The sequence below is a fragment of the Ctenopharyngodon idella genome, chromosome 12 (genome assembly GCF_019924925.1).
Source record: "Ctenopharyngodon idella isolate HZGC_01 chromosome 12, HZGC01, whole genome shotgun sequence".
In the NCBI taxonomy this organism is placed as follows: Eukaryota; Metazoa; Chordata; class Actinopteri; order Cypriniformes; family Xenocyprididae; genus Ctenopharyngodon; species Ctenopharyngodon idella.
Window position 1 is genome coordinate 12,826,462 of NC_067231.1, and position 14,214 is coordinate 12,840,675.

The following is a 14,214-nucleotide window of genomic DNA, read 5'->3' on the forward strand; positions in this document are numbered from 1 at the left end:
CGAAGTTTGGATATGTTGTGCTTATCAGTCAAACATTAAACAAACAAAGGGAATGTTTTAGTTGGCCAACAAAAAACACTTCAGCCTTTCATCATTCTTAAAGGGACAGTATGCCAAATCGTGTGAGCTTTTGAAACTAGCAAGATCGCTTTGCTATTTTACCTTAAGAAGCTGCTTAATTTACATTTTCTAAAATATGTCTCGAGTTCTAATAGTCGGTGCTGGACTTACAGGCAGTATATGTGCCTGTCTGCTGCGGAGGGAGCTGCCAAACAAGGTTAATATAGTCGTGTGGGACAAATCTCGGGGTGCAGGTTAGCATCATCTTATCTGTTTTTACATAGAGAATGCTTATTTTATATACTAATATGAAACACTTGATCGAGTGGTGAATGTCTCGTGTGTTTAAATAATTGAATTGGTGGTATGTGCAGCAATTATGGGTTAAACAAATCAAAAAGCTGATCTAGGTGATCTGCTGCTCTGTAAGGGAGGAAGGTGAGCAGAAAATGAGCAGATATAAAGTAACTTCAACTTTATTATACGAAAGTTTTTGACGTCAAATTCTTACTGACTCTGCGCCTGACAGGACAGAATGAGCAAGTGCTCAATAATGTTCTACAGTGCTCTTCGATGACCACCAGGAGGTAACGTTACCTCTTGAACTTTGTCATTTGATTAACAGGGCACTCTCACGTCAAATATCGTCAAATAACAATGATTAGATGTGATTGATTACGATGTTAATGGAACAGAATAGTTAACGCCAAATTGCAACAGTTGTTTAAAACAATTAAATAATAAAAGAACCCCCCCTTAACAATGTGAATTTACTTTTAATGGTAGTTATAATCCTAAGTTTAGCATGTACATAACGATGATGCATCTGCCAGTGTGTTAACATTTTCTAATTTAGTTGTCATAGCACAAAAAGTGAAAATATACAAAGTGGCCAACTTACCCCACTACTGGGGAAAGATGCCTCCTGTGGGTAAACTTTTACAGAATGTGTAAATGACTTTTGATATTATTCTTATTAATAATTATGTTTTTAAATGTCACTAATGTAAAATACTAATTCAACTATTTTATTTAAAATCGTTTTGTGACAATTATTTAAACGAATGAATAACCAATGACAGACAAAGTAAAATACTGAAATACTGTATTTTTTTTCCTCCCATCTGATATATTTTCCATTTCCGTGTGTGCAACAGGCTTTTCAGCAGTTTTGATCATGTTAATAATTTAGAGGCCTTAGAAATTCATAGGGTTTATATGGTTATATCCCAACATATTTAGTTATTAAAAAGTGATTATATGACCCCCCCCCCCCCCCCCCCCCCCCCCCCCCCCCCCCAAAAAAAACAGCCTACACACATTTGTTCTTTCAAAAATGAAAATTCAGTTATTAATTACTCACCCGTAAGACCTTCGTTCATCTTCAGAACACAAATTAAGATATTTTTTATAAAATCCGATGGCTCAGTGAGGCCTGCATTGCCAGCAAGATCATTTCCTTTTTCAATGCCCAGAAAGGTACTAAAAACATATTTAAAACAGTTCATGTGACTACAGTGGTTCAAACTTAATATTATAAAGCAACAATAATACTTTTTGTGTGCTAAAAAAGCAAAATAACTTTATTCAACAATATCTAGTGATGGGCGATTTCAAAACACTGCTTCATGAAGCTTCGAAGCTTTACCAATCTTTTGTTTCAAATCAGTGGTACAGAGCACCAAAATCACGTGATTTCAGTAAATGAGGCTTCTTTACGTCATAAGTGTTTCGAAATTTCAATAGTTCACTGATTCGAAACAAAAGATTCATAAAGTTTTGAAGCTTCATGAAGCAGTGTTTTGAAATCGCCCATCACTAGATACTGTTGAATAAAGTCACTCTTTTGTTTTTTTTGGTGCACAAAAAGTATTTCCGTCGCTTTATAATATTATGGTTGAACCACTGTACTCACAGCTTTTAAATATGTCTTTACTAGCTTTCTGGGCATTGAAAAAGGAAATGATCTTGCTGGCAATGCAGGCCTCACTGAGCCATCGGCTGACAACTTTCCTAAACTCAGCCATAAATATGGTAAAAAAAAAATAAAAAAAAGCCTGATATTGCCATCAGTGGCTTCTAAAACCACTTTCAAGAAGGAAAAAAATTACATCATATTATGATGATATTAATATGTCATATCCAGTATGACCACTCATTTATAATGCACAACATATTGTACTTTTACATCACAATAATTACAATAATTGTAAAAGCTTGATGTCTGATTTCTTCTTTCTTTACGTTAATGCTGAATCATCACTGTTTGCATTCAAATGTTTGTTCGTTTTTTTTTGTTTTTTTTTTGTTGTTTTTTTTTTGCTTTTTTTAGCTCTAAAGATGAAAAAACAGCATTTTGTGTTTCACATTGGACCTGATGCTATTTAATTTTATAGGGGGGAGAATGTCCACAAGCAGAAGTCCAAACAATCCTTCATGCACGGTTGATCTTGGTGCTCAATACATAAGTGCCACACCATACTACGCTCGTATTCACAGCAGGTGGGCTACTTCTCAGTACTATATCTGATCTGTATGGTGTAGATATATTTTTTAAAAAGTAAATAAATAAATAAAATGCTTTTTTTTTTCCGCTTTATGTTAAAATAAATATTTGCCACTTGTAGTGACTAATGCATTTTCTTGTATTTTTAGTTTTTATGAAGAACTCTTAGCACAAGACATTTTAAAACCTCTCGTTGCTCCTGTTGAAGGCATGATGTCTAAGGAAGAAGGAATTGTGAACTATGTAACGCCCCATGGGGTCTCATCCATTGTCAAACACTACCTCAAAGAGTCAGGTAGGTCATTTGAATTCAGGTTCAACTTATTTCCTATAATTTCACTTCTGATTTCTTCTTCTGGTTAATATTCACTTCCATTTTAAAATATATTAAAATAGAAAACAGTTATTTAAAATTGTAACAATAATTCACAGTATTACTGTTTTTACTGTGTTTTTAATAAAATAAATGCAGCCATGGGAAGCATAAGAGACTTTTAAGCCTGCAAACTTTTTTTCATCAAAAATGTTTAAGTGATTATAATGTAAATATCTACATCTACTTCATTTAAAACATGTATTAAAATAGCAAAAATAACATTCGCTGTAGCGTAAAAGTTTTTTTCCATCAGGGCAATTTCACACAGAAATGCTTTTTATGTATTTACACAGTCAGAGAAGCAAGACAGATTTAATAACCGATTTTATCGCTGTTCGTAAAGCAGCTGTTTTTCATCAGCTGTTTAATGACAGAAATGTGCTGCCAGAAATTTATTTTTGGGTCAGCAAGACCCAAGTCATCCAGCTGTTGTTCCATCTAAATGTTACCTTTCTAGAAAAAATGTCTGATTTCCTAGAGAGAGAGCGCCGAAGAATTTGGCCAGACCATGCAAGCTGATTTATGAACTCAAAGATCACGGCTCTTAGTCAATAATATGACTGAGTCTTTTGAAACAGTTCAGGATGTTTTGATATTTTGCATGTGAACAAAAAGCAGCAGTCAGATGGAACTGCTTTAGTGTAGCAACATTGAGAAATAACACAGTTATTCAAAGATCAGCAAAACAGTAAGGGATTTACATGAAAAGTGAATTGTGCGTAGGTGCACACTATTTATCAACATTTTCCTGATGTTGATTTTATATACTGCTGTCCACTTTTTCTGTGACCTTAAGCCCTTTGGGGAAAACGGTGTGCTAATTCACAAAAGATGTATTTTCCATGTAACTGGAGTTGGGTTTCTTTTAGGGGTATAACAATATATCCTTATTGATCCAACGGATGCGTGCAATCAAAGCGCGAGTGTACTGCATGACAAAAAATTATAGTGTACAGAGATTCAGTGACAGTAATAATATAATAATGCAATGGGGGACTATTTGTGGGTCCTGATAATGCCAAAAGTCTGATTTTACCAGTAAAAAGGGGCCTACATTATTTTAAATATTTGTAGTCAGTTACAGAGTGCAAGCATATGTGTCTAACATAATTCTGTATTTTCAGCTTCAGAATCATTAATTATTTTATTTTGGTGTCACCATTGCCCTGTGCACTGGGGACAAGGACCAAGTCCACCCCTGATGTAATACCAAATTTAGCATTTTAATCAACAGTACATTTTTGTTAACCATATGTCGTAGAAGGAACAATAAAAAACCTTTCTTTTGGCTTATAGTATTGCAATAACATCAGATTTTGAGTTCAGTATCGTGAATTGTATCAAATTGTGACATGAGTGTATCGTTACACCCCTAGTTTCTTTCCACCATTGCTCTTGTTTCTAAGATGAGGTATCATGTAGAACTATTTGCATGTGCTATAAACCAAATCTTGACTTCTTTATGATACATAATCTTCTGCGTGACTTTCTTTGGAATTCTTTCCTCTCCCCTTTTTTCTGCTTTTTACTTCTTTTGCTCTGTGCAACATTGCCAACTGTGCCCCTCCGCACTCAAGCAGGAGCAGAGGTGCTCTACGACCGACACGTCACTCACATTCACCGAAAAGACACTGGCTGGGAAGTTTGTCGCAAAGGGGGAGCATCACAGCAGTTTGACATTGTGGTTTTAACCATGCCAGTACCCCAAATACTTCAGCTGCAAGGAGACGTGGGATCTTGTGAGTACATTACAACACCACCGCAAACACACATTAAAATTGAAATATGACTTTTGGTTTTGCTGTCTGCCATCTTTTTTGTTTAAAATATCCCTGTGAAGTTGCATCATTTTATTATTTTATTTAATTTTAGAAATAGTGACAGTAGAGTTGAATGGAAATTCCTAATAAACAAATATTCTCTTTAATGAATGCTGTGAACTGCAGTGGACAGATGTGTTTTAAATTATAGAAACTAAATTACAAAAAACAAAAATCAATAATAATAAAACTGTTGTATGCATAGATCTGGAATAAAAGATAAAGGTAGAAGTACCCCAAAAGACTTGATGGTTCATCATTTTTGTCAGCTATTATAATTTGTCTTGTCACAAATTATAATAATAATAAAAATAAAAAAAACACACACACATACACACACACAAACAACTATGTTAGGGTCAAAGGTTATCTCCTATGGTGGTTTACATCAAAGTCCCTTTAGGACAAGTCATTTCACTCGGCGGCCATCTTTGAAACACCTCTCGGGCATGCAAGTACAGCTCCTATCTCTTTGAATGGGGAAACATCAAATTCTCCAAAGTTGTTCACCAAGCTTTCGATTAAATTTCATATTTGAAATTACCAATGAAATCTGACAATAATTGTCTCATAAATTTTGTTTCTAAACTCTCAAATCATGCCAAAAAACGGCATTTTTCAGGCTGGATCAAGCTTATGCGCATGCGCAGTCCTCAGCATGCGTCTTTTTAGGAAGCGAGCGTTCCTTTTCTATAGGAACCGGAGCTTCTAATGGCAGCTGTAGTGACGCGATGACTTTTCCAATCGGTGATTGGCTCTTATTTAGAAGGCAGGACTTATTCCGCCATATTGCGTGTTGCACTTTCTCCCATTCGTAATAATACGAGTGCACCGTCTTTCTAATATAAAGTCTTTGTTTACATGTATCTTTAAAGAGTCGGTCTACTAAAAAAAAAAATCTGTCTTTATTTACTTACCCTCATGTTGTTCCAAACCTGAATGACTTTTATTTCTTCTGTGGAAGAAGATATTTTGAAGAATGTTGGTGACCAAACAGTTTTGATTCAAATTGACTTCCATTACGTGGACAAAAAATGGAAGATGGAAGTCAATGTGAACCGAAACTGTTTGGTTACCAAAATTCTTCAAAATATCTCTGTATCTCTGTGTTCTGCAGAAAAAAGTAAGTCACAGGTTTGGAATGACAAGATGGTGAGTAAATGACATAATTTTCATTTTTGGTAGACTGTCCCATCAAAAATGTTTTTTAAAGTGCCCCTGTTTTGATTTTTCTAAAAATAACTTTTTATGCAGTGTGTAATATAGCTGTTTGTGAATGTAAAAGGTCTGCAAAGTTTTAAAGTTCAAAGTGCACAACAAATAAAGTTATTGTCTCCTAAAACTGCCGAAACGAGTCGTCAGGAATTTCTGTCTTACTTTCTGTTACATACCTACGTAACAAATTTGCATAATGCCAGCCTATGGACTTCACTGGCTGCCCGTGAACAACTTCTACTTTAACCCACCCTCAAACACTGTTGTTGTAGCTAAGGCCTGGAAGAGTTTGGTTTGTGTTGTCGACATGTCTAGAAGATGCTGTTTTTTTAGTGCTGCAAATCCACTTTGCATGCACTTCAAAAGGATGAGGAATCGTGTTGGAATTGATACGGAAGAACTGACACCATTGTTACTGTTCGTATCACTGTGCCTCGAGTGCTGAGGAAGCCTCTGGAGCTGAAATTCGGATATGGTAATAGGAGTTTCATTTCCGACACGTGCTGTAAACAGTAGACCAATCACAATAGACTGGGCCATCTTTCCAATCAGAGCAGAGTTGGCTCTCAGAAAGGAGGGGTTTAGAGAGACTGAATCTTCGAACAAACTGTTTTCAGACTCTTTGAGAAATGAGGTGATGTGCAATGTATATTATGAGAAAATTAAAGTGTTTTTTGACCTTGGATGCATGTAAACCTATTGCAGGAGACCTCTAAAACAAAATTAGGAACCTTTAAAATAGCATAATAGGGGCACTTTAAACATCTTTCCATTGTAGTCAGAGGGTTTAAATAAACAATAGCCAGATTGTATGTTCAGTATTCTCAGATCTGCTTTCAGAGTCACAAGTCCACCTCTCCGTTACATCCATTCAGTCTTGCCCTGGGCTGGTGGGCTTCAGAGACCCCATATCTTCATCTTAAACTGTTTTCCAGCTGCCTCATGACTGCAGGTCCTGCATCAATGTCCAAATTGGTATTCTCAGTATGACGTGTTTGAAATGGTAAAACATAAGTCCTTAAGTAAAAATATGGAAATGGAAGAGTCAGGTCTAGGTCTTCAGGGTGTTGGAGCTTCTGAGAAACTGTGAATAATGCAGAGTGCGAGGAGAAAGTCACAGGCTCAGAAAAAGAGCTGCATCGCAAATTAAGGGATGAATGAAAAATGGAATGAGACAGCTGAAAATGGTGGAGTCGCTAGCGAAAAAACGGCGCTTTAAATGGTTGTGGTGTCACGCACAGAGCAGCAGAAGTAGGGCAGAGGCGGATGGGTCTCTACGCTGTTGATACGCTATGAAACGGCTGCACTGGAACAGCTGAAAAATTAATCTGAAGTGGTCTGGATGGAGATGGAGGCCATGTGATCAATGTCACAGTGCAGTTGCACAGGACTCCACATAACCGAATGCAATTTAGAAGAGGGTCGAAACTGTAAGAGGCCTTTAAGATCGTGCAAAAAGCAAAAAAAAAATGCACAAATAATTGGCCAGTTTCCTTCTTAAATGCCCGTTTTGATTTGGAGGTGAGAATTTTTTCCACAGAGATTGAGTTGATTTATTCTCTGGCAGGCTCCAGTCAATGTAGGCTCTCATTTAACTACTTCTCTGTCAAATCATAGTTATTTTAAAGCCACTTCAACAAGACATGGCTTTTTGTACTCTTTTAAGTGTTATTCTGTTTTGTGTCAGGACTGGTTTTACTGTGAGAAAACCCATGTGTTCAGAAAAACACTGCTCCTGGGAGACACATTACAGCCATTTCTTGAAATTCCTTAAACCCTTCTGATCTTTCATTTTTAGTAGGCTATGTTTTTCATTTGTAATTTTTTTCCTCTTCTGCATACATCTTTGTTTTCCTAGAACATATTATCATATTCATTTGGAGATTTTGTAACATTTTGTGACCCGGCTTAATCTGTTTGTATTCATAATTTTAAAGTAAATGAATCATCTAGCATAGGTGCAGTTCTTATATTTGGTTTCTTCATAATTTAAAAAAAATTATGGTGCCTTTGGGACTGAATTATGACTGAGCTGATTGTCCAGGGCAATTTGTTTAAATTATCCACATAATTGCAGTGCTTATGTTTAAACATATGCCACATCATATAGGCCTACATTATCGTTCAAAATTTTGGGGTCAGTAAGATATTTTTTTAAAGGAATTCATTATTTTATTCAGCAAGGTACTACGTAAGGTACTACATTTTTGACCCAAAAATGAAAAGTCTGTCATCACTTACTCACCCTCAAGTCATTCCAAACCTGATTGTTTCAAGTTTTTTTCACAATATCTTCTTTTGTGTTCAGCAGAAGAAAGAAATTCATACAGTTTGGAACAACTTGAGGGTGTGTAAATGATGACAGAATTTTTCATTTTTGGGTCAACTATCCCTTTAAATTGATTTAAAGTGACAATAAAGACATTTATAATGTTACAAAATAATAGATGCTGTTGTATTTAACTTTCTATTTATCAAAGAATCCTGAAAAAATGCATCACAGTTTCCATGAAAATATTAAGTAGCACAACTGTTTTCAACAAATTTGATAATAAGAAATGTTTCTTGGGCAACAAATCAACATATGAGAATGATATCTGATGGTTTGTGTGACACTGAAGACCTGAGTAATTACTGCTGAAAATTCAGCTTTGCTATCACAGGAATAAAGTACATTTTAAAATATGTTAAACTAGAAAAATGGTTTAATTGTAATAATATTGTAATATTATTTTACTGTATTCTTAATCCTTTGAGCCTTGTTGAGAATAAAAGTCTTTTAAAAACATAAAAACTAAATCGAACCAACCCCAAATTTTTAAATGGTAGTGTATGTACAACTAGAATGGTTTGGGAAAAGTTATGATATTCTCAAAAATGATGGTACTAACACAGATAAAATATGTTTTTGTCTTCATTGTCCTTTGCCATGATGTCACTGTGTTAGTGGTTCTATTTGTAGTGGCGGCTGCTGGACAGTTGGGGGCAGCAGGCAGGTATGAGCCACTGGCACTTGCAGAGATGCAATCTGGAAATAATTTTCACAGATTCGAGCTGCATGCTGAAAAAAAAAAAAAATGAATGCCTTGCACTTCCTGCTTTATCACAGCATGATTCCACAGAAGTGTCTGACCTCAATTTTTTAGGTTTTTAGGTCTAATTTGTGTGAAAATAATTATCAATGCAAAAGCAAAATGATTGGAATTGTTTTAATGCCATTTTTTTGGACACTGAAAGGTTGTTGTAAGCAACCATAACTCTAAGAATATGTTTTTTATTTTACTTTCATACTTTCATTGTTTACTCCAAAATTTGTCAGATTCTATTTAGTTTAGTGGACATCACAAATCTCACAAAGAAGAATCCAACAAGAAAAGCCAAAATGCCTCATAAAAAGGATCTGCAGTTGATAAAATAAAATCAATAATGGCATTCAGAAAAAAAACTAGGCTTTACTTTTAGACATACTGTTATTTTTTTATTTTTATCATTGACTTGCAAAGATATTTATTGCAAGTTATCATTGTAAGTTTCATATTGTTTTATATCAAGGTCTGATTATGTAAAAATTAAATTTGCAACATGTATAATGATTCACATGGTTCATATTCCACATGAATGTTGTGTATTCTTGGCTTTCAGCTAGGTATTTATATGTTTTGCGGTATAATGCAGACCTGAAACATTTTTTACTTATAGAATTTGCAGTAGTTGATTCTTTCATGTTTGTAAAGTGCAAAATGAGCACAATTTAAGATGACCTACATCTTGAAGTTCTTTACATGGCTGTTACATCCGCTCGTAGTTTGTATGTGGTTATATTAGCAGAATAGCCATAGAAACCAATGAAATCCAGAGCAGCCATATTTCTTTTAACCTGAATGTAGTGACAGTCACGTCCTTACAGCCCTGCCCTTCCATTCAACGGACTTTAGCTTTCCCAGTGGCTTTCCATGTGCTGGGGAAATGAGGAGGAAATATGAGCGTGTATCATTTGCAAAAGATGAATGAACCCTATGCGTGCTGCTGGGCTGTGGCGTGCCTGATGTGGATCAGAGCCCTCTCTGGACTTGACTCTGATTTGTTTCCTCTAATATATTACTGAACATTTCGGGTTAGCGGTTTGACTGGGGTTATGGAACATACGTTTGGGCCAGAGGTGCTTTGCCAACTCTAGTGCGATCTGTTGCAGCCGACTTCCTGACAGATTCTGCTCGCTTCTTGGCCAGAAATTCCCCTCCTTAAATTTTTGGATGTTTTTCATTGTGTTCTGCAACACTTTCTTCCTTAATTCTTTCATTCTAGCTTTCTGCTGTCACTGACATGCTCCACCAGCTGTCAGAAATTAACATGAGAGAGTGGAATGCAGCTTTCGTAAGTGCTGAATTGGAGTGACATAACTTGTTTGAGTGCTCTCAGACTTCTGATTTCCTCCATAGTAACTCCACAGTCACTTCAGGGAAGTTTTTAGCCTAGGACACATGCCACACGCATACACAAACCCTGACGCAAACTGTGGAGAGTGCATTTTTGAACATAAAACACTGGGTCTGGCTCTTCCTGTGCATCAGAGGATGTAATCTATAACAGGTGGTTGGGCCTGTTCTACAGCGACACAGTAAGAGGCTGAATAAGTACATTTCAAAATTAGAATCTGATCAGAAATCACTTCCACTTTGGCAAGCTTGCTTAAGCCTATGCAGAACCATTTCTGCTTTTGTGGTTAAAGACAGAGAAGACCCTAAAGAGGAAGTTGACCCAGTGCCATACAAAAACGGTTGAGATGTTCTGCTCTTTTACCAGTCTAAAACATCGAGTAAATGCTTCCCAAACCGTATTGTTTTTTATTATATACACTACCGTTCAAAAGTCTGATGTCAGTAAGATTTGTTTTTTTGAAAGAAATGAATACTTTTATTCATCAAGGATGCATTAAATTAATCGAAATTGACAGTAAAGACATTTATAATGTTATAAAAAATTTATTTTTCAAGTAAATGCTGTTAAAATTCAACTTTTCTTTATTCACAGGAATAAATTACATTTTAAAATGTAAATTATATTTGACAATTTTTATGGTTTTACTGTATTTTCGATCAAATAAATGCAGCCTTAAAGTCCCCATGAAATCAAAATGGAGTTTTTTGGCTTTTAGTCTGATTGGTCAATAGCTGTTTTATTCACGATAAAACACGGCTATGATCGCTTCAATCAACGGTTCTGTGTATCACTACACAACACCCTTAGCAACCACTCTTAGCAACGTAAACTGTTTGTTCTCAGTTGATATTGTTCATTGAAGCTTACTGTAGTATGTAGAACTAGAAGAGTATTGTGTGATCGATTGAGCGAGTTTATTACCTGCATTCAGATTTAGCATTTTCCTTCAGGTCAGTCCTATATTCATAATAAAATCTGTTTAAATGTCTGATGTGTTCTCTTGTCCTTTTAACAGTTAAGAGGTTTTCCTGTGACTGACAGCACTAGTCAAAGCATTTGTCAGTTGCGTCTTGTTCCGTGTTCACAACAATTCAGTCTTTTCAATGTAAAAGTCTTCACTACTGACTGACATACTCATAAAGACAGTCTTTGCCGCCATCTAATGGCGTAAAAATGTAACTTCTGTTGCTGTTCACAGTCAGGGACTATTTTTTCCAGTGGAAGGAAGGCTTTTAGTGAAAGTTTACTTCATGAAAATACATACTTCATTGATACATATTTTTGCTCTGGCCAACTCTTCCAAGCGGGCCAGGGACGGTTAAGCGAACCGCGCCTGGGAACGTTACGGAGCAATCACACACTAGTCAAACGAGTTGGGCTTTGAGGGTCAAATGAGTACTATTTTTGAATGCTATATTTTAAAGCGATATGGAGGTGGATAGGAGGAGAAACGGTTAGAGATTAGGAGGAAGCTGCGGTTTTACTGAGCTCAATTGGCTATTGGCTATTTTTAAAAAGGGGAGGAGCTGTTCGATATTTCCCGCCCTGTTTCCTGTTTCAGCGGAAATTACATCAACACATTGAACACATTGTTTCTTTCAAAAACAAATCTCACATGCTGCAAACTTTTGAATGGTAATGTATTCCATGTGCACATTCCCTGCTGTGAAAGTATTTCTTTTTAAATATTATTTTATTTTTATTTTTTTAACGCCACATGCTCATACTTAAGGATTTGTTTTGTGATTCCAAGCAGCTGTTTAATTTTAAAGTCACACTTCCTCTAATCTAGGAAGTGCTAAATTTACGTTCCCCTTCCAAATGCTGAATGACCACTTTTAACCTCTTTATTTTAGACTAAAGCTGTGAATCATAACTCCTGATTCATCAATTGGCAGTTTATGGACCACTTACAGATGCATTTATGCAAACTGCAGCTTGATATTTAAGGATGACAAAGGCAATATTGATGTCTGCATATAGAAGCCATTGACTCAATTGCCCGTTCCATTACTCTCAATGAGTGATGGTGTGCCCACACCCTTTCCTATTATGTGCTTTTACTTCCTGTCCGGCCCGCGTGCAGGTCTGTCAGGGTGCCCCAAACTTAGCAAGCCTTTGTGCTTTAAGTGATTACGTCATTGTGCTGAAATAGGGCATTTTTGCAGCTAACCTCTATGTGGCCGACAGTAACACACGGCCTGGATCCCCTGACGGCCTTGAAACTCTGCTGATGTTGAGAAACATGATTCTTCATTTCTAATGAAATTAAAGCTCTATTTTTGGCAGGCTCGCTCTCTCATGTGGTAATCAGTCTCCCTGGCTGCGTTATTTGATTTGGGGCCTGGCTGTGCGAGATAGGTAGCATGCTGATTATTTCCCTGTTTTAGAGCTGAATTTAAAGAGCGGTTGTTAATCAGCAGATATGATAAAAGGCATGACAGGATGCATCATTAAACTTAAAACGGTGCTTCTTTTGTTCCCCTCCACCAAACATAAATATCTGAGCTTTTTGTTTGGCTAGCAATTACCTCGAGCTCCGTCCCGTGCTCGGAATACAATAAATGTGTCAAGTTACATCATCCTCCTCTTGGTTAGAGATTCTCTTTTTGTCTCTCATCGAGTGGCTGTCTGGGTCTGCTGCTTTCAAGTCTGGTATGATGTAATCCCTTGTTCTGACTCCTGACAGAAAGGCATGCTTATTTCCCCTGCACTGGGTGGGTCTGGGTGTTGTGCGCTAAATGGATACTTAGTCCTCCTCTCTCCGCAGCTCTCTCAAAGGCACTCAGGAGACCAAACAATGGAGGCATAGGGGGTTTTTTTTCTTGTCACTCTCTCTCTTTATAATTGGGTCGCTTAACCCTGTCAAAGGATCTTGCGGTTTGTTGTTGACACTTGGTGTGGTACCTTTGTTCTGTGAGTCACCTTTTGACACATCAAACTGATATGACAGATCATGTCAATTTTGAATGAATTCAGTGCTGTAATAAAGTATTAACCTTTGGTGAATAAGTAGTTAATTTAGATTAATATGTCTTTTATTCAAAATTCAGAATAGGAGTGCCACTTAAAAATAAAATGAAGAAATCAATGTATTAAACAGAAATAGAAACTGACAAAAGAAATAAATGAACATTTTAAAACAGTTTGTTTAATTCATATTTAAAAGTAATTGTTAAATTATTAATTGTGATAACAAATAATGTATCTATAAATCTGCATTTTAAAAAAAAATATTTAAATTGCATTTTTATAAAGTATTTACAAATTGATTTTGTTCATCCATTTACCTTTATAGTAATGTGGTGGGTCATCATGCATCAAAGGGACGTGTCTTCATTGTTTAAAAATAGATTTTAAAAAAGAGAGATTTTTTTGCTGTTGGTGTTAAGATTTAAAAAACAAAAAAAGAAAATAAATTAAGAAAAATAACTGGCTAATGCAACAATTTAAAAAATTAGTTATTAATTGTATTATAATTTACAGTTAATAATTTATAAATACAGTTAATAATAATAAATGTTTAACATGTTTTTACCTTTTTAATTAATACACTGATATTTCTTTTTTTATGTGAATATCCAACAGAGAACAGGTCTTGTTTAAGGATATCAACCATTACATGCCTCATACTGTACATGTTTGTTGCAGAAACACATTTTTTTGCACACATTTCAACGTCTCTTCATACAAACCTCATTCAGGAAACTGTTCATAAAAAGAGGAAGATGTAAGGTGCACAAAACTAAAATTAGCGGCACACCCAGAAAAGAAGATACCATAGTCAAGCATGTGAG

At 35.9% G+C, this 14,214-nt stretch overlaps 1 protein-coding gene across 4 annotated transcripts in view; it reads left to right on the forward strand.

Annotated features, from left to right (window-relative positions):
- Nucleotides 1-78: 78 nt before the first annotated feature.
- The window catches only part of rnls (renalase, FAD-dependent amine oxidase), a 50,131-nt gene continuing 35,995 nt past the window's right edge, over nucleotides 79-14,214 (forward strand). The window contains exons 1-4 of one of the 4 annotated variants that reach the window (XM_051914023.1): nucleotides 79-314; nucleotides 2,457-2,562; nucleotides 2,716-2,861; nucleotides 4,520-4,681. In XM_051914023.1, coding sequence (XP_051769983.1) covers nucleotides 197-314; nucleotides 2,457-2,562; nucleotides 2,716-2,861; nucleotides 4,520-4,681 — 532 coding nt within the window. In that variant the 5' untranslated portion in view covers nucleotides 79-196. Of the gene's footprint in view, nucleotides 315-2,456; nucleotides 2,563-2,715; nucleotides 2,862-4,519; nucleotides 4,682-14,214 lie in introns of those variants that run through there. The other 3 variants (XM_051914024.1, XM_051914026.1, XM_051914025.1) reach the window with 3 other exon arrangements.